Source organism: Thamnophis elegans, chromosome 10 (assembly GCF_009769535.1).
Source record: "Thamnophis elegans isolate rThaEle1 chromosome 10, rThaEle1.pri, whole genome shotgun sequence".
Lineage (NCBI taxonomy): Eukaryota > Metazoa > Chordata > Lepidosauria > Squamata > Colubridae > Thamnophis > Thamnophis elegans.
Genome location: NC_045550.1, coordinates 27,774,963 through 27,790,085, shown reverse-complemented (window position 1 = coordinate 27,790,085; position 15,123 = coordinate 27,774,963). Strand labels below are relative to the sequence as shown.

At 37.0% G+C, this 15,123-nt stretch overlaps 1 protein-coding gene across 2 annotated transcripts in view; it reads left to right on the top strand.

Moving 5' to 3' along the window:
- Window positions 1-15,123, top strand: part of UGGT1 (UDP-glucose glycoprotein glucosyltransferase 1) — a 58,028-nt gene that overhangs the window by 12,143 nt on the left and 30,762 nt on the right. For both annotated transcript variants that reach the window (XM_032225240.1, XM_032225242.1), the window contains exons 7-19: window positions 13-109; window positions 2,506-2,584; window positions 2,794-2,894; window positions 3,930-4,029; window positions 4,923-4,983; window positions 7,362-7,453; window positions 7,574-7,724; window positions 8,176-8,295; window positions 9,051-9,136; window positions 10,094-10,229; window positions 11,278-11,409; window positions 12,158-12,322; window positions 13,857-13,977. In XM_032225240.1, coding sequence (XP_032081131.1) covers window positions 13-109; window positions 2,506-2,584; window positions 2,794-2,894; window positions 3,930-4,029; window positions 4,923-4,983; window positions 7,362-7,453; window positions 7,574-7,724; window positions 8,176-8,295; window positions 9,051-9,136; window positions 10,094-10,229; window positions 11,278-11,409; window positions 12,158-12,322; window positions 13,857-13,977 — 1,441 coding nt within the window. The remainder of the gene's footprint in view (window positions 1-12; window positions 110-2,505; window positions 2,585-2,793; window positions 2,895-3,929; window positions 4,030-4,922; window positions 4,984-7,361; window positions 7,454-7,573; window positions 7,725-8,175; window positions 8,296-9,050; window positions 9,137-10,093; window positions 10,230-11,277; window positions 11,410-12,157; window positions 12,323-13,856; window positions 13,978-15,123) is intronic.

Genomic DNA, 15,123 nt, shown 5'->3' with positions numbered 1-15,123 from the left:
ATTTCCTTGTAGAATCCAAATAAGGAAAAAGTCTACCTGTCAGGCTACGGAGTAGAGTTGGCCATTAAAAGCACAGAATATAAGGCTAAGGATGATACCCAGGTGAAAGGTGAATTCCTACCTTTAAAAGTAGTAATAGTTTCATGATGAAATAAGATATGATGAAAAGTTCATTGTGATTCTCTTCATAGCCTAACAGCTTTTCAGGGCATTTTAAGGCTACTTATTTATAATCATTATTCATCCTTTTCTTTAGCTAGAAAGGGATGTAGTAATTGTATTTATATTCCTTTCTTTAGCAGTGCAATTTTCATATGGATAAAAGAAGGTAGTTCCTCTCCTCAGGTTTATGAACTAAAAAAAATCATAATATAAAAGGGAAAGGTGTACCTTAGTACTGATTCTTAATGCTATAAGGATCTTAGGCCTTTTGTCCTAACTCAGTGGAATTCCTGTGAAGAAAGAGAAAGTCTACTGAATCTTACTTCTTGGGGCTGCAGCTGATAGAGATGCCATTTTTCTCTCTCCTCCCACAACCCTTTGTTGATATATTTACCCCTGTCCATTTTCTATAAAGTGGGAGACTGAGTTCTAGTCGCAGCTTAGCCATGAAAGCCAACTGGATGACTTTGGGTCTAGACACTCTCTCAAACCAGCTCACTTCACGTGGGAAAATAAGATCAGGGCTAGATCAGTTCTGTCAACTCCCAACCTGCAGGCCAGATGCGTCATGTGCTGGCCATGCCCAGTTTAGCAACGGGGGGAAAAAATCCCAATAACATCACGTGATGGTGATGGTGCGAGTTTGACACCCCTAGGCTAGATCAAGGAAATTTGATGCCCTGCTTATATGATGAGTCATTTGTTTATGCTGTACTTTGGATAGAGCCTCTGTTGAATTCTGCCAATCAAGGAAAAGATTCTGAAGATGGTATCCAGTTCCTTGACGTAACATTGATTAACACTGATTTGTTGTATGATTTGCTACTGGCTTCTGATGGATTTCTCTTTGGTGTAATGGTTAAAGCTAGAAACTATAAACAGTAAATTCTAATCCTACCTTAGATACAAAGCCAGCAGGGTGACTTTGGATCAGTCACCCTCTCCCAGCAAGTCCTAGAAGAAAGAAATGGCAAACTGTTTCTGAAAAACCTTGCCAAGAAAACTGCAATGATATGTCCAGAAAGTGCTTAATGGCATCCCCCTAAAACAAAAATTGCCATATTTCATCAATATCCTGATTATTATTAATGGCTTTAAAATCTTGAAAATACATGAGAATGTGTTGACTTTTCAAAATGTCTTATTTGACTACTAATAAAAATATTCTGATTGTTTTTGAGGCAAGTAGAGTAGAAATAGAATAGAATAGAACACAACAGAACAGAACAGATTTGAATTCATTATTGGCCAAGTGTAATTGGACACACAAGGAATTTGTCTCTGGTACATAAACTCTCAGTGCACATACAGGTAACTAGTAATAAATCATGATCATAATCATAAGATTCAATCATATATCATAAGATACAACACTCAGTAATAGTCATAGGATATAAAAGAAGCAATTAGCATAAATCATAAGATACAAACAGCAAAATCATAAGAAGCTAAGGAAATAGGTATCTAATAGGAAAGATGAGAAGGATAATAGTAATACAGCCCTACTAAGTGGTTTGACATCCCAGGGCACAAGACAGTGTTGAGGGAATTAGTTGTTTAGCAGAATGATGTCATGGGGGGAAAAGCTGTCCCTGTGTCTAGTTGTTTGATATGCAATGCTCTATAGTGTCGTCTTAAGGGAAGAAGTTGAAACAGTTTATGTTCAGGATATGAGCGGTCTAGATATTTTTACAGCCCTCCTGGCCTGTGCAGTATATAGGTCCTCAACGGAAGTCAGGCTGGTTGCAGTTATTTTTTCTGCAGTCCTAATTATCTATTGAAGTCTGTGTTTGTGTTGTTTGGTTGCTGTGCCAAACCAGACAGTTATAAAGGTGCAAATGACAGACTCAATAATTCCTTTGTAGAACTGTATCAGCAGCTCCTTGGGCAATCTGAGTTTTCTGAATTGGTATAGGAAGAACATTCTTTGTTGTGCTTTTTTGATGATGTTTTTGATGTTAGGTGTCCGTTTTAAGTCCTGAATGACTTAAATAAGTGACTTCTTTTAGTTAAGAGAAAAGTTTTCAACATCAATCTCCTTTATAGTCCATAGATATGTTGGGGTTGATGAGACAGCATAAAAGCAGAACAATCAAGGTAGTAGGAATAATTGGAAATTGCCACCCAGATAGAATGTGGCCTTGATAACAGGATACAAAATCAAAATCATTATATGAAATTCTTAAGAAATGGGATCATTATATTTTAGAAAGTATAGTGATTATCCTCATATTAGAAAAATAGAAATGACTTGCTTTTGTCCTAGCCTATCTTCTCTGTTATTGACTGTTTCCTGTTTTTTAGAATAACTTCATAATTTACATGTTGTTCATATTTTTGCAGGTACAGATATAAATTCAACAGTAATAGGTGACAGTGACCCAATTGATGAGGTGCAAGGATTTCTGTTTGGAAAATTAAGGTATATCATTGTATACGTGGATAAGCCTACTGAGCTTTCTTTTTTTATATTTCCAAATCAAACATTCTAAAAAGTGGCTTTCAGTTTTGTGTTTCCCAAAACTAAAATGTATAAGATAGTGGAAAGTTAACCTAAATTCATATTGACCAGGGCAGTTTTTGTTTGTTTGATGATTGAGATTGATTGTCTGATGTTTTTTGCCCTTTCAGGCAATCACATCCCCATTTGGAAGAAGAACTGAAAGAATTAAGAAAGCATCTTGTGGAAAGCACCAATGAAATGGCACCATTAAAAGTGTGGCAGTTGCAAGGTAATCTGCCCTTAATAGATTTGTCTCGGGTCTGTATTGGGCAAATTTCAAAATTATACTCAATGTAAATTTGTGATCAGTTGTCTGATTACAAATTGATCACATCCTTGCTTTGGAAGTAGTTCTGTAACTTCAGCACGAAGTATTCTTGTGACAACAAAATTATTCACACATACAAATGTGTTTGGAAGTTATGCAAGATTTGTTTCTTCTATATACTGAAACTTTGCAGGAACTCAAAGCAAGCAGATATTGGCAGACATATGAAGCCATATTAAAATGCATTTAGAATATGCTAAAACGGTTTAAAACATTTGAAAAAGAGCTTGTTCAAAACTATTGTAAAATGCAGATAAGAGCATGGATTATATAGGAATAGAAACAAATACAGTAAGTTTGTGATATGTGGGTGTAGGCATGCAGGTGTTTAATAAGATAAAAAAACAACTTCAAAGCCAAGTTGTTTTTTAAATCTTATTAGCCAATTACAGTTTGACAATTGTCATTTCTTTATATTAAGGTATTCAAGAAGATGTCTGTAATCAAATTGATAAAATGTTTCTTTGCTTGCTTGTGAAGTTTGTTGTTCTACAGAGAACACTCTGTGATCATAGTTCAATAAAGCAACTTCAAAGCACTTTTCACCTATTAATTTATAGTCAATTGGGATTAGGCAGAAAATCAGAAAATTCATAGATAGAAAATCATTGGAAAGATGGGGAATTTCACACAATTTCTCTTACAGACACATTATCACTTTATAGTATATAATATTGTTCATTGGGTTTATCCAGGTGTGTTTAAGAATATAATTTAAAGAGGTATTGGTATGCTTATGAAATTGGGTAATATATTTACTTTGGGTGACCTTTTTGAGATAAAATTACAGTTTGCCTGTATTTTTTAAGTACTTAAAAATGAAATGATTAATATACTAGCTTGATAGAGTGAAAGTCCCCAAGTATGAGCCTATCAACCTATATGCTTGATTTAAAAGAATTAACTATTGATTGAACCTGTTGTTTTCATTTATAGATTTAAGTTTCCAAACTGCTGCTCGTATTCTGGCTGCTCCCACAATGGATGCTTTGACAGTCATGAAAGATCTGAGTCAAAATTTTCCTACAAAGGCTAGGTAATTATTCTTGCTGCTCTTAAGTAGATATATACATAAGATGAGTTAAGGGAACAGCGAAGAGTCTTCATTGTAATATATGAAAAAATATTTTTGGGGAAGGTAAACAATATTGGAATTTCCCTTTGGCAATATATCCATTTGTATTTGATCAGTCCACCCTATGTGTATGATGGACCCTCATGGGCTTAAGAAGGAGCTTGGGGTTGTTCCTAGGGTCGTAGTACATGACTCAGCCAAGGTCCTAGGTGCTGCTTGGAATGAGATGACGACAATAGCTTTGAACTGGATTATACCTATGTATTCGCCTTAGGTGCTTGCATTCAGAAAGGCTGCCTGATTTTCAGAGGAACTCTGGGTGATGAAGCAGTATAAAACATTCGTAGCGCTTTGGGGGAAAAAAGTATGAATCTGGTTCAGTGCAGATAAAAGCCTTTCTTTAAGCTTTTCTATCCTTAATGTATCTGGGGAGAGCCAGCCAGGAATCTTTTTAGAATAGTCCATTCCCTTGTGGCTAATCAGGATAAATTCCCTCCTTGAATTTCTATTTCCTTGCTTGGTAACCAGGGACCAGACATTTGGTTGAGTCCACGCAGCACCTTTTTGTAAGAGAGAGTAGTTCTGCTTGCCTTGAAAGACATGGTTGTTTGCCTCCTTTAAGAAGCCATTGCTAGACCCGATGGATGTAGATAATTTTTATTCAGTTTCCAATGTTCCTATTTTAAGAAAGGTTGTTGAGATTAATGTATAGTTCCAGAGGACTCCTGGAGGGATTGGATTATCTGGACCTCTTTCTAGCCATAATACTTAGATGTACTTGTCAGTAAGCTTAATTTAGTAAAAGAAAAACTGAATTGAGACAATGATTTAATGGAGTATTTGGCTTTTTGTAGGGCAATAACAAAGACAGTTGTTCCTTCAGAACTGAGGTCAGAAATTGAAGAGAACCAAAAGGTAAGAGTATGTGCATAGGGATAGTTTCATAGTTAAGTGGGGATATGTCCTAATTGGACATTAAGGTGAACTAGTCATCTGTTCGTATACACTACAGTATTTATTGCCAGATTCCTGTTCTCCCTTTCTGTCAAAGCAACTTTTTATACCACTAAGTACTTTCAAACAAATAGTTCTTTTAAGAATAGATTGTACTAATAAAATGCTTACTACATTTTATATATTTTAAATTTATGCAACTCTTGTTCGCGATTTAAAAAAGCAGAATAATTGCACAGTACCTCTTTTCACACAAAAATATTAAAAGTATCTCAAACTTATATATAATCATAACTCCCCCCACCCGCCGTGAAATGATAGTTTTAATTGATAAGTTCTTGCAAGACTTTGAACATTTTGCATGTTAACTTGGTAACCAGTTTTCTTCAGAGTATGTTGAAGTACAGTTTATGTGAGCAATGATATGGGGCTATGATTACCTGAGGAGGAGAAATACAGGAAGAGCCAATAATAGGGAGGCCATGGGCAAATTTTGTCTCGGCTGAATGAACATTTGATTATACTGCTGTAGCTAAAATCTGCAGTATTAGAATGAATAGTATTGTTTTTTTCTTTGGCTGTAAAAAAACTTGGTTTCTGCATTGTTGTTAGTTCTAAATGCTCAGAAATATTGAGTCAATGTATTCATAACTAGTTTGATTCTAAATATTTCCTTTGAGATAACAAAGATTACTCATGAGACATGTATATTGTACCACACAAAATGAAAGCTAGAAGATTTAGACATTTTTAAATTAGGTCATATTACAGAAATTAATGTTGTTACATTTGTGCCTTTAAATAAATTCCCCACTTCTGTCAAGATTTATGGTTCAATGGGAACTGTTACTGGATTAATTCAATACAGATCTAATTGGCAGAATAAATACTGTGAACCCCTTTCCATCTATGTATTTATAATCTGCCTCTTCAAACCAAAGCTATCTTTTGTCTGACAACTGCTGCCTAATATTTGTTTCATTTTTTGTCCTGTCATTATGGGAACATAGACTGTGAAAAATACTCAGGGATAAGACTATTTAATGAGCTCTCAAGAGTCCCATTCTAGAAATAGAATTACTCCAGAGGAATTGGATTGTCACAACACTAAGGAAATAAATGATGGAATAAACTTAAGATAACCTGATGTCTGACCAAAACAGAGCAGTCATTTATGATTGAGGACATTCTCTTTTGACTTGCTTTAAATAGATATCCACCCAACCTGGTACTATCTAGATAGACTGGGATTGCAGCTCTTAAAATTCCAAGTCAGATGGTAGAAATATTGCTTTCTTTTTTTTTCTTTTCTTGAAAAGATGAAAGATAATGGCCAAATTCATCATTTTAGCTGATTTAACATGCATATATTATTTATCTGTGATGACTGTAACTGTTCAACTTAGATTTAATTCAGCCATCATATTAGATGTTGCCATACATGAAAGCCTTTACGTTTGTGTAGAACACCTTGTCTTAAGGGATAAAATTTTCTTTTTCATCGACCATTTTGAAATCTTTAAGGCCGTTCAACTGTTGTTGGTAGTCATAGATCTTAAAGCTAGTTGTTATTTCTTTCCTTTTTAAAAACTACACTAAATCTCTACGCTGGTTATATTTATCTCAAATAAATTTATTTTTATGACTCTATATTTAAAATTTTAAATAAACATTTTATTTATATACCCGTGGGTAAGTAGATAATGTGTAGGCTTCTCCAAACTGGCACCTTGCAGTTATGTTGGTAGAGCTACTGTACAGTATTAATACTTCGGGAGAATACCAGGTTTGAAAAGGCTGAATTGAGTCTTCCTTCATCTTACCTCCTTCATATGGGCATATAAATTCAAATCTTACAAATAATAGAAGTAAAATGCATAGCAAAGAGGGAGTAAGTAACCATGTTCTTTACAAAATGTTAACCTCTTGATGCTGACATGAAAGTGAATCAGATCAGCTGCTCGCTTAAAGTGAAAATCATCTCATGATTATTATGACTCACTACAGACAGCAAGACTATGATGATTTTAAAATGTATTCTCCCATTATTCTGTTTCTGCAGAAAGCCCAACCATTTATTTCACTGTATATGATCAAACTGGTATAGCATATTGTCATTTTATTAAATAGTAGGAAAATAGACAAAATGAATTAACTCAAAATGGGAAGGTTAGGCCAACCAAACTCAAATCCTTCAGTGTGGATGAGAATTGCATGTAAATGTATATGCATGAACAATTTGATATCTTTATGGGTGAACGGTTTGAGAAACCTATATAAACATGGCCAATTTCAATTCCTCAAATTGTATTAATGGCTTTCTTACACTCTTTTTCCAGTACTTCAAAGGGACTTTAGGTTTACAGTTGGGAGATTCGGCCCTATTCATCAATGGACTGCATATAGATCTAGATACACAGGATATATTTAGGTATGAACTCTTCAGAATGTTCCTTCTTGCTTAGAATTAAGTATAATAATTCTAAAAGACTAGAGTACATGAGTACCCATGTTTTAAAATTTAATGTGATCTGATTTGTGATTTTTGTAGCTTATTTGATGTCCTGAGGAATGAAGCTCGTGTTATGGAAGGGCTGCATAGTTTAGGAATTGTTGGGCATTCCATGCACAATGTGCTGAAGTTGAACATCCAGCCTTCTGACTCTGACTATGCTGTAGATATCAGAAACAGCGCAATTTCAGTAAGTATATGCTCTGTCTACATTATGGTGATGCGAGGACTCCAATGGTATTGCTAGGAGAAGTAGAATAAATTCTGTGTGCAGAGAATTTGCACTTTAGCAAAGAAGCCCTAAGACTGGGCAACTTTGTTCTATGTTTGCTGTATGGAATATTAAGATGGAAATAGTGGAAAAATAATGCTGTATCGCAGTATTATAATATTACATATACAATAGCATTTATTCACACCCAACATTTTCATTTAATCTCTATTGCATTTCATTGTTTCATTTAAGTGTGATCTCTAAACGTAAGGTAAAGTGGCAAAATTTAGCTCACCTTTCTCTAACTTAATATTTTCCAATTGTACTGACCTATCTATAATGGCCATGCTAATGGGAATATGGAGTTGTGCTTAAAGGATCTGCTTAGAAAAGCTTGTTTTAATCTTGGGAATTTGTTCTTTTTTAGTGGATCAATAATCTTGAAATCGACAGCAAATACAATTCCTGGCCTTCCAGTGTCCAAGAACTGCTTCGTCCTACTTTCCCTGGTGTGATCCGACAAATAAGAAAAAACTTCCATAATTTTGTGAGTAATATTAGTTTACACTAACTGTATTCTTAATATCCAAGAGATGATGGGTTTATATTTGCTTATCTTTTGCCTTCTAATAGGGGATTTGGATCAGATACTTCAATTTTATTCTTGGTGTTCATTGTATTCTTGAGGCTAATTATAATTTTAAAAGATGACATTCTTTCATGAATCATCTGGCAAATTTGAGAGAATAGTCCACCCAATATTAACTTGTGAAGTCTGCATTTGTTCATTTGTTTGTATGAAATATATAGCTGAAAGGAGAAGATTCTTCTGCATTTAATTAATTATAACTTTCTTAAAAACTAGGAATAATAGTAATTATTAATAATAGTAAACTAGCTTCAGAAACTGCAGTTGTTATGTTATCTCATTTTAATTCTATCCAGAGTTCATTGTTCTAGCTGTCACGACAAATTCTTGTCTACAAGAAACAGGATGTTAGGATTAACCATGTGGAAAAGGAAAAGTATATGAACTGGGAAGGCTATTGTAGTTATTCGTGCCATGGATTTGTAAATTGCTTTAATTTGATATTTGGACATGCAGGCTAAAAATCTAATTATTAGACAGCTGAAGCCCTAATTGAAAAAACTTCGGAATTTGGCTGCACATGGGCACAATTATATATTAGGCAGACCTATTTTATATTTTGGCTTGTTTGCTTTTGCTAGACCTAATTGTACATTGAAATGTTTCAGAAATATTGAATGAAATTCATATTCCTAATTTTGTTATGCTTTCAGGTGCTTCTCCTAAATCCATCCCATGAGAGTTCAGCAGAATTGCTGGGTGTGGCTGAAATGTTCCTGTCTAACCATATACCACTGAGGTAAAATGGCAGCTTTTTCCATTCAGAACTTTTATGTTTGTTTTTGAAGCTGAGTAATATTCTCATCTATTCCCCTTTTTGAGCCTGAGAAAAGAAAACATTTCAGGAGGTTGAAAGTCTCATTAGTATTCATGCAATCTTCCCACGTCCTTTTCCTAGCCATCTGGGGAAAATGAAATAGAGCCCTTTTGAGTTTGTTGACAAATATGAATTATATATATCAGAACATTTATATATATCAGAACATTTTTCCATGCCTCACCATTTCTGTATGTTGGTTTTGTTATTGCACTAGCACTGTGTGGGCGAACCTATGGCATACATGCCAGAAGTGGCAAGCAGAGCCCGCTCTGATGCCACGCGAGCCATCGCCCCAGTTGGCTCTGCCATGCATGCACATGTGCATCCCTCTGGCCAGCTGTCTTTGGGTCTCTGCCATGCATGCACGGGGGTGGGGCAAGTGTGCCCCTCCACATGCATGCATGGGGCAGGCACATGTGGTGCCCCCACATGTGCATGTGCAGGGAGTGTGTGGGGGGAACACATATATGTGGGGAGGGCCTGCGAGGGGAGGTGCACATTGCATTTTGGGGCTTTGGCCATTCGGTCCGGAAAAGGTTAGCTAGCACTGCAACTAGCATATGATTTGGTCTGCCTACAAAGTTATCTATCATGTTTAAGAACGTTTTGTGTTTATTTTTGAAGTTGAGTAATATTCTCATCATTCCAAATTTTAGCTGTATATAACTTTCAGAATATTAACATATTTAATAACAGCAGAGATTAAGTGGTTTGTTTATGCTTGGTAGATCCATAATCATTTCCATTGTCTTGGTTGCAGTTAAGGAATGGACAGAATCTGCATTTACTGAAATGATGGACATTGCTGTTGAATCATGTACCAATAGTGTTCATGCTTTCAATTTTTGAATATGGTTTAATCCTTTTTTTAAATAGGGTTGGCCTGGTCTTTGTAGTTGATAATTCTGAAGACGTTGATGGTTTACAAGATGCTGGAGTTGCTCTCCTTCGAGCATATAATTATGTGGCACAGGAAGTAGATACGAATTATGCATTTCAGACAATTATATCTGTGAGTAATCTGTCCCATACGAATGTAAATATATTTCAATATTTTGACCCTTGGGTGTGATAATGAGAAGAGATACCCACGTTATCTCTTTGGTATTATTGGGTTTGTTTATTTAGTTTAATCAAATATATATGGCTCCCCATCTCACGGAAAGTGACTCTGGGCAGTGTATAATAATCTTAAAAGAGTTAAAGTCAGTTTGTACCTAAAGCCTATTTGTTTCTAAAAATACTTCCTTCTGGAAAGGCAAAGGATCTTTCTTTATTGTTCAGGATAAACTGGACTACCTATGATTTGTCTAAGAAAAAGAAATATAACATTACCCAATGCATCTTCATTTCTCCTCCTCATTCTGTAATTATACTGATACCAGTGAAGGACAATATATACCTTTCAGGAAGTTTGTTAAAATTTCTCTTTCAGTTTCCACTTTCTTTTCTCTTTCCTTCATTGCTGTTATATCTATGCTATGAGCAATTAGCTATCTCTTAGAGAAGACTCATATACATTGTACAGAAAGGAATATTTCCATCTCTCCTAACTTTAATGGTGTTTATTTTCACAAATGATTCTCTTCTAGAGGCCCATTTAAATCAAACTAACTTCATTATCCCTTCATGAGGTCAGACTATACATACTAGACATTTTCTTCAGGGAAAACTCAGAAGGAAAAATTGTTTCATCAATAAGAACCTATAAGAATTCTAACAAGAACAGTGTTTAATGCATTTTAAAATGTGTGTTTTGTGATACACTAATTTTGAGAATTACACAACCATCCAATAAATCAGTATTAACCGTATTGTGTTCCTATACAAAATACTGAACATATTTGTGAGATTAAAAAGATACAGTACTCCTACACTGTGTTGTGTAGATATATATCATTGGGGGTGGATGGGGAGTGAGTAAAAAACAAAACACTAGACATCAATGGCCAGTTTTGAACTAGTTTGGAGGAAGAGAAAAAGTGATGTCAAGTAGGTGTTCCAAGAGAGATGTTTCAGTAATATTCTGAAGATTGTTTGTTTCACATTTCCCGTTACAGATGTATAATAAAGTGAATGCAGGAGAAAAATTGAAGGTGGAACATGTGATTAGTGTTCTTGAAAAACAGTATCCCTATGTAGAAGTAAACAGCATCTTAGGAATTGATTCTGCCTACGATCAAAATAGGAAGGTAAGGAATTCATATTATTGTTACTATTTATACTTTTTAACTTCAGTATATAAAGCATATATAAAGTTAGTAAAATAATTTCCTATGTGGGAAATAAAGTATAGGTACTCTGAAGATTATATATCAAAATACAGGTAGAATAAGAAGCAAGCAGTGCAAACTTCTTTCATTATTGAAATTAGAAAACCATTGTGATGAGTTAGTTCTATGCATGGTACTTAATATGTATATTCACCAAATGTACCCTCTCCCCTGATATGTCAGTATTATCCATTATGGTTGGGAATTCTTTAAATAGTAGTACCATCACACCTGGATTAGATAGGAGATGTCTGAGCTTTGAATTTTGGGGAAATTATTTTAAAAGTTTATTTTCATTATTGTACCTATATCAGTGTTTTTCAGACTTGCGACTTTAAGATGTGTGAACTTCAATTACCAGAATTATCTAGCCTGCTTTCAGCTCATTTCTATAGATGATATTTTAGCACAAAATTCTTTTATCACATATCTCTTAAATATATAAGGAGCTACTAATTCTACTGGCTATCTGGTCTACCTATAGAATATTTCTTCCAGGTGTTTGCATTTAAATTAGATTGAATAGATAAATAATACTGCATAAATAATGAGTACAATAAGGATATTGTGCTATGTTGGTACAATTTATTCATAAAACCTATTAATGGAGTATGTAGTAATTGAAAATAGGAGTCATTGTACTTTCTCTGTCTTCTTTGTATTTTAGGAAGGATATACTTACTATGAACAGACTGGGGTTGGTCCTCTACCCATTGTACTTTTTAACGGAATGCCACTTCAAAAAGAACAACTGGATCCAGATGAATTAGAAACAGTAACTATGCATAAAATCTTAGAAACCACTAGCTATTTCCAAAGAGCTGTGTACCTGGTAAGTTAGATTTCTCATTATCAAGAGTTTCAAGAAATTGTTCGAATATTTTTGTGTTACAGCTTATTTTGTGTTTCTTAAAGCAGTGGTCCCCAACCCCCGGTCCGCGGACCGGTGCCGGGCCGTGGAGTACCTGGCACCGGGCCGCGGAAGCCGGGTGTTTGCTGTCCCAGGCAGCCCCGCTGCGGGGAAACGGAAGCCCCGAGAACAAAACAGGCGTCAACGCAGAGAACAGGAGCCTCGCAGAAACAGCCCTTCGGGCGCTTCCTCTGCAGCCGGAAGCTTCAGCGGCCAAGGCGGCTCCGCTTGAAGAGGCTCTTCGAAGCTTTTTCCGGCGCCGAGAGGAGGGCTAACCCGCCCTCCCTAGCCAGGGCTCCGGCTTCGCCACATGCGATGCTCGGCGCATCCCCCGCTGCTGCATGGCCTGCGAACCCCGGCAGTTCCGCTTTCCAGCTGCAGCGAAAGCGACAAGGCACCTGCCGAGCAGCCCCAGCCCAGTTGGCAGCGGGCATACGGTCCCAGCCCAGCCAGCCTCATCGCAGCGAGGGGCTCTTGGGGAAGCCGCCTTGCTCACCCCCCGACCGGCTAATTTGCAGGGCGAGGCTTCCCCGGATGCAGTCCCGGCGACTTCCCTTCGGCTCGTCGGAGCTGCCCCGCGGCCAAGAAGTAGTCGGGAGGGCGGCCGCGGTTCCCCTGGGCGAGGCCTGACCGTGTCTTGTGAGGCGCCCACGCGAGCACGGCTCAGCCGGCAGCCGGGCAGGCCTCCGGAAGCGCTGGCGTTCCTCTTCAGTGGGATCGCCGAGAGGCCGAGGGCAGAGCCGCTCCCTTCCTCCCCATGGAGCCCACCGTGGGGAGGGGGCGAGGAGGGAACCGCCGCCCGTCCCAGCAGGTGGGGGCGGCGGTTCACCGGGGAGACAATCCGGAGGTAAGCACGGCTGACGACCACGCTCGCCCACCCACCTCCTTGCGGGCCACTTTGGCCTCGGCGTGCCGGAACTTGGACACCCTGAACAGGCTCATGCACCTTTCCCCACACCTCTGAAGGATGCCGACCAATGACCGCCCTCTGGGCTAGCGCCCAGAACTGCTTTGCGGGAGCCCTGTGGGCGGAGGGGGTGGGCAGGCAGGGGCGCAGGGTCGCGAACAACGCCCCCCCACCCCTGCGCGCGCTCAGCGGGCCACGGTAAAATTATCAAAGGCTGACTGGTCCGCGGCGATAAAAAGGTTGGGGACCACTGTCTTAAAGAACTTTAAATCTAGATTTGTCAAGCAATCTTCACTGTTTGCTTCACTAAATATTTTTAATTGGAATATATACAATGTATACAGCATATCAAAAGTAGTTAATATAGTATGAGGTAAGCTACTACAGAAATAAATCACTTTTTAGTGGAGGTACAGAAGTAACATGGTAGCAATCTTATAATAGTAGAATACAACATGCAAATGATTTTTAATTTTTTTAAGAAATGATTTTTAAATTATTCTGATTTTCCAAATAATTCCAGCATTTTGATTTTGATTTGTGTTTCAGGGTGAATTGTCCAATGATCAGGATGTAGTTGAATATATCATGACCCAACCCAATGTTGTTCCAAGAATCAACTCTCGGATATTGATGTCTGACAGAGATTATCTAGATTTAACTGCAAATAGTAAGGCCAATATAAAGAATTTTTAATAAGTATGATTTGGAATATAACAAAAAAAATCATTGTTTCACATAATGTTTATGAGCCTGCTTCTCCCTTCCCCCAGTTCTAATTTAATAATAAATTGCAATTGTTCCTTTATTGTGAAAAACAAGAAACTGATTAGCTTACACTGTGGAATGTTTAGAAAACCCAGGATTAGAAACCCTGGTTTATTGTTTAAACTAAATGTAGCTTTTCATAGGTTAAATGAAATGCTGTTTTAAAACAAAACCAATATTTACAAACTCTTACTGTAGTCATACTAGGTGAAGAGAAGAAGATGTGTATGATTTCAGAGGAACCTAATATTTAGCAATGATACCAATAGTTGAACTACGGAGTCATTTAGGCTCTCTGAGCTTGGTTTTCTCTTGCAGATGTTTCATTATCCAACTAGGCAATATTACCAGTGCTAGAAGGAGTGGGGTTTGGTCTCTGTTTATATACAAGTGACTTTCCCTGTCAGTGTTGATAGGAATGTTCTTAGTAGTTCCTTAATTAGACTGTTGTTTACTGTTAGCTTGTTTGTCTGAGTTAGTATCCTATTCCCTTATTGTACTGATGATGTTATCTAGTTGGGTAGATTTCTGCAAGAAAATAACCAACTTTAGAGAGCACCACATTTGCCAATGATTTAATATGACTTCTGAACCTGGGATGTTTTATTGAAGACATGTTCAACAAAATACCTCCTCAGATATGTAAGGGATGCAAAGAGTTCCTTCATACATGCCTAAAAATATTTAAATGCACATATAGGGGCTTTGTTTATTTCTTTCCTACATGAAAGTTTCTTCAAATCAGCAATAGAAATCACGCAACCTTCAAAAGCAGCATTGGGAATTTGAGAAGGTATTAAAAGAAAGCAGAGGGCAGAAATATTTTGATGAATAATTGACAATTCCACCTGGATCGCAATGATTGCAGAATGCGAATCCCTTACATATTTGAGGAGGCGTGTTTGTCTACAATGCATACTGTACAAAGATAGTTTTAATTTTGTCAGATCTATAAAATCGAACATTAAAAGGTTGATATGACCATGCTTGTGCTTATAATGGTTTGCTGATAAGGTGTCTCATTTATTCTACTTGCTCATGTTGTTAG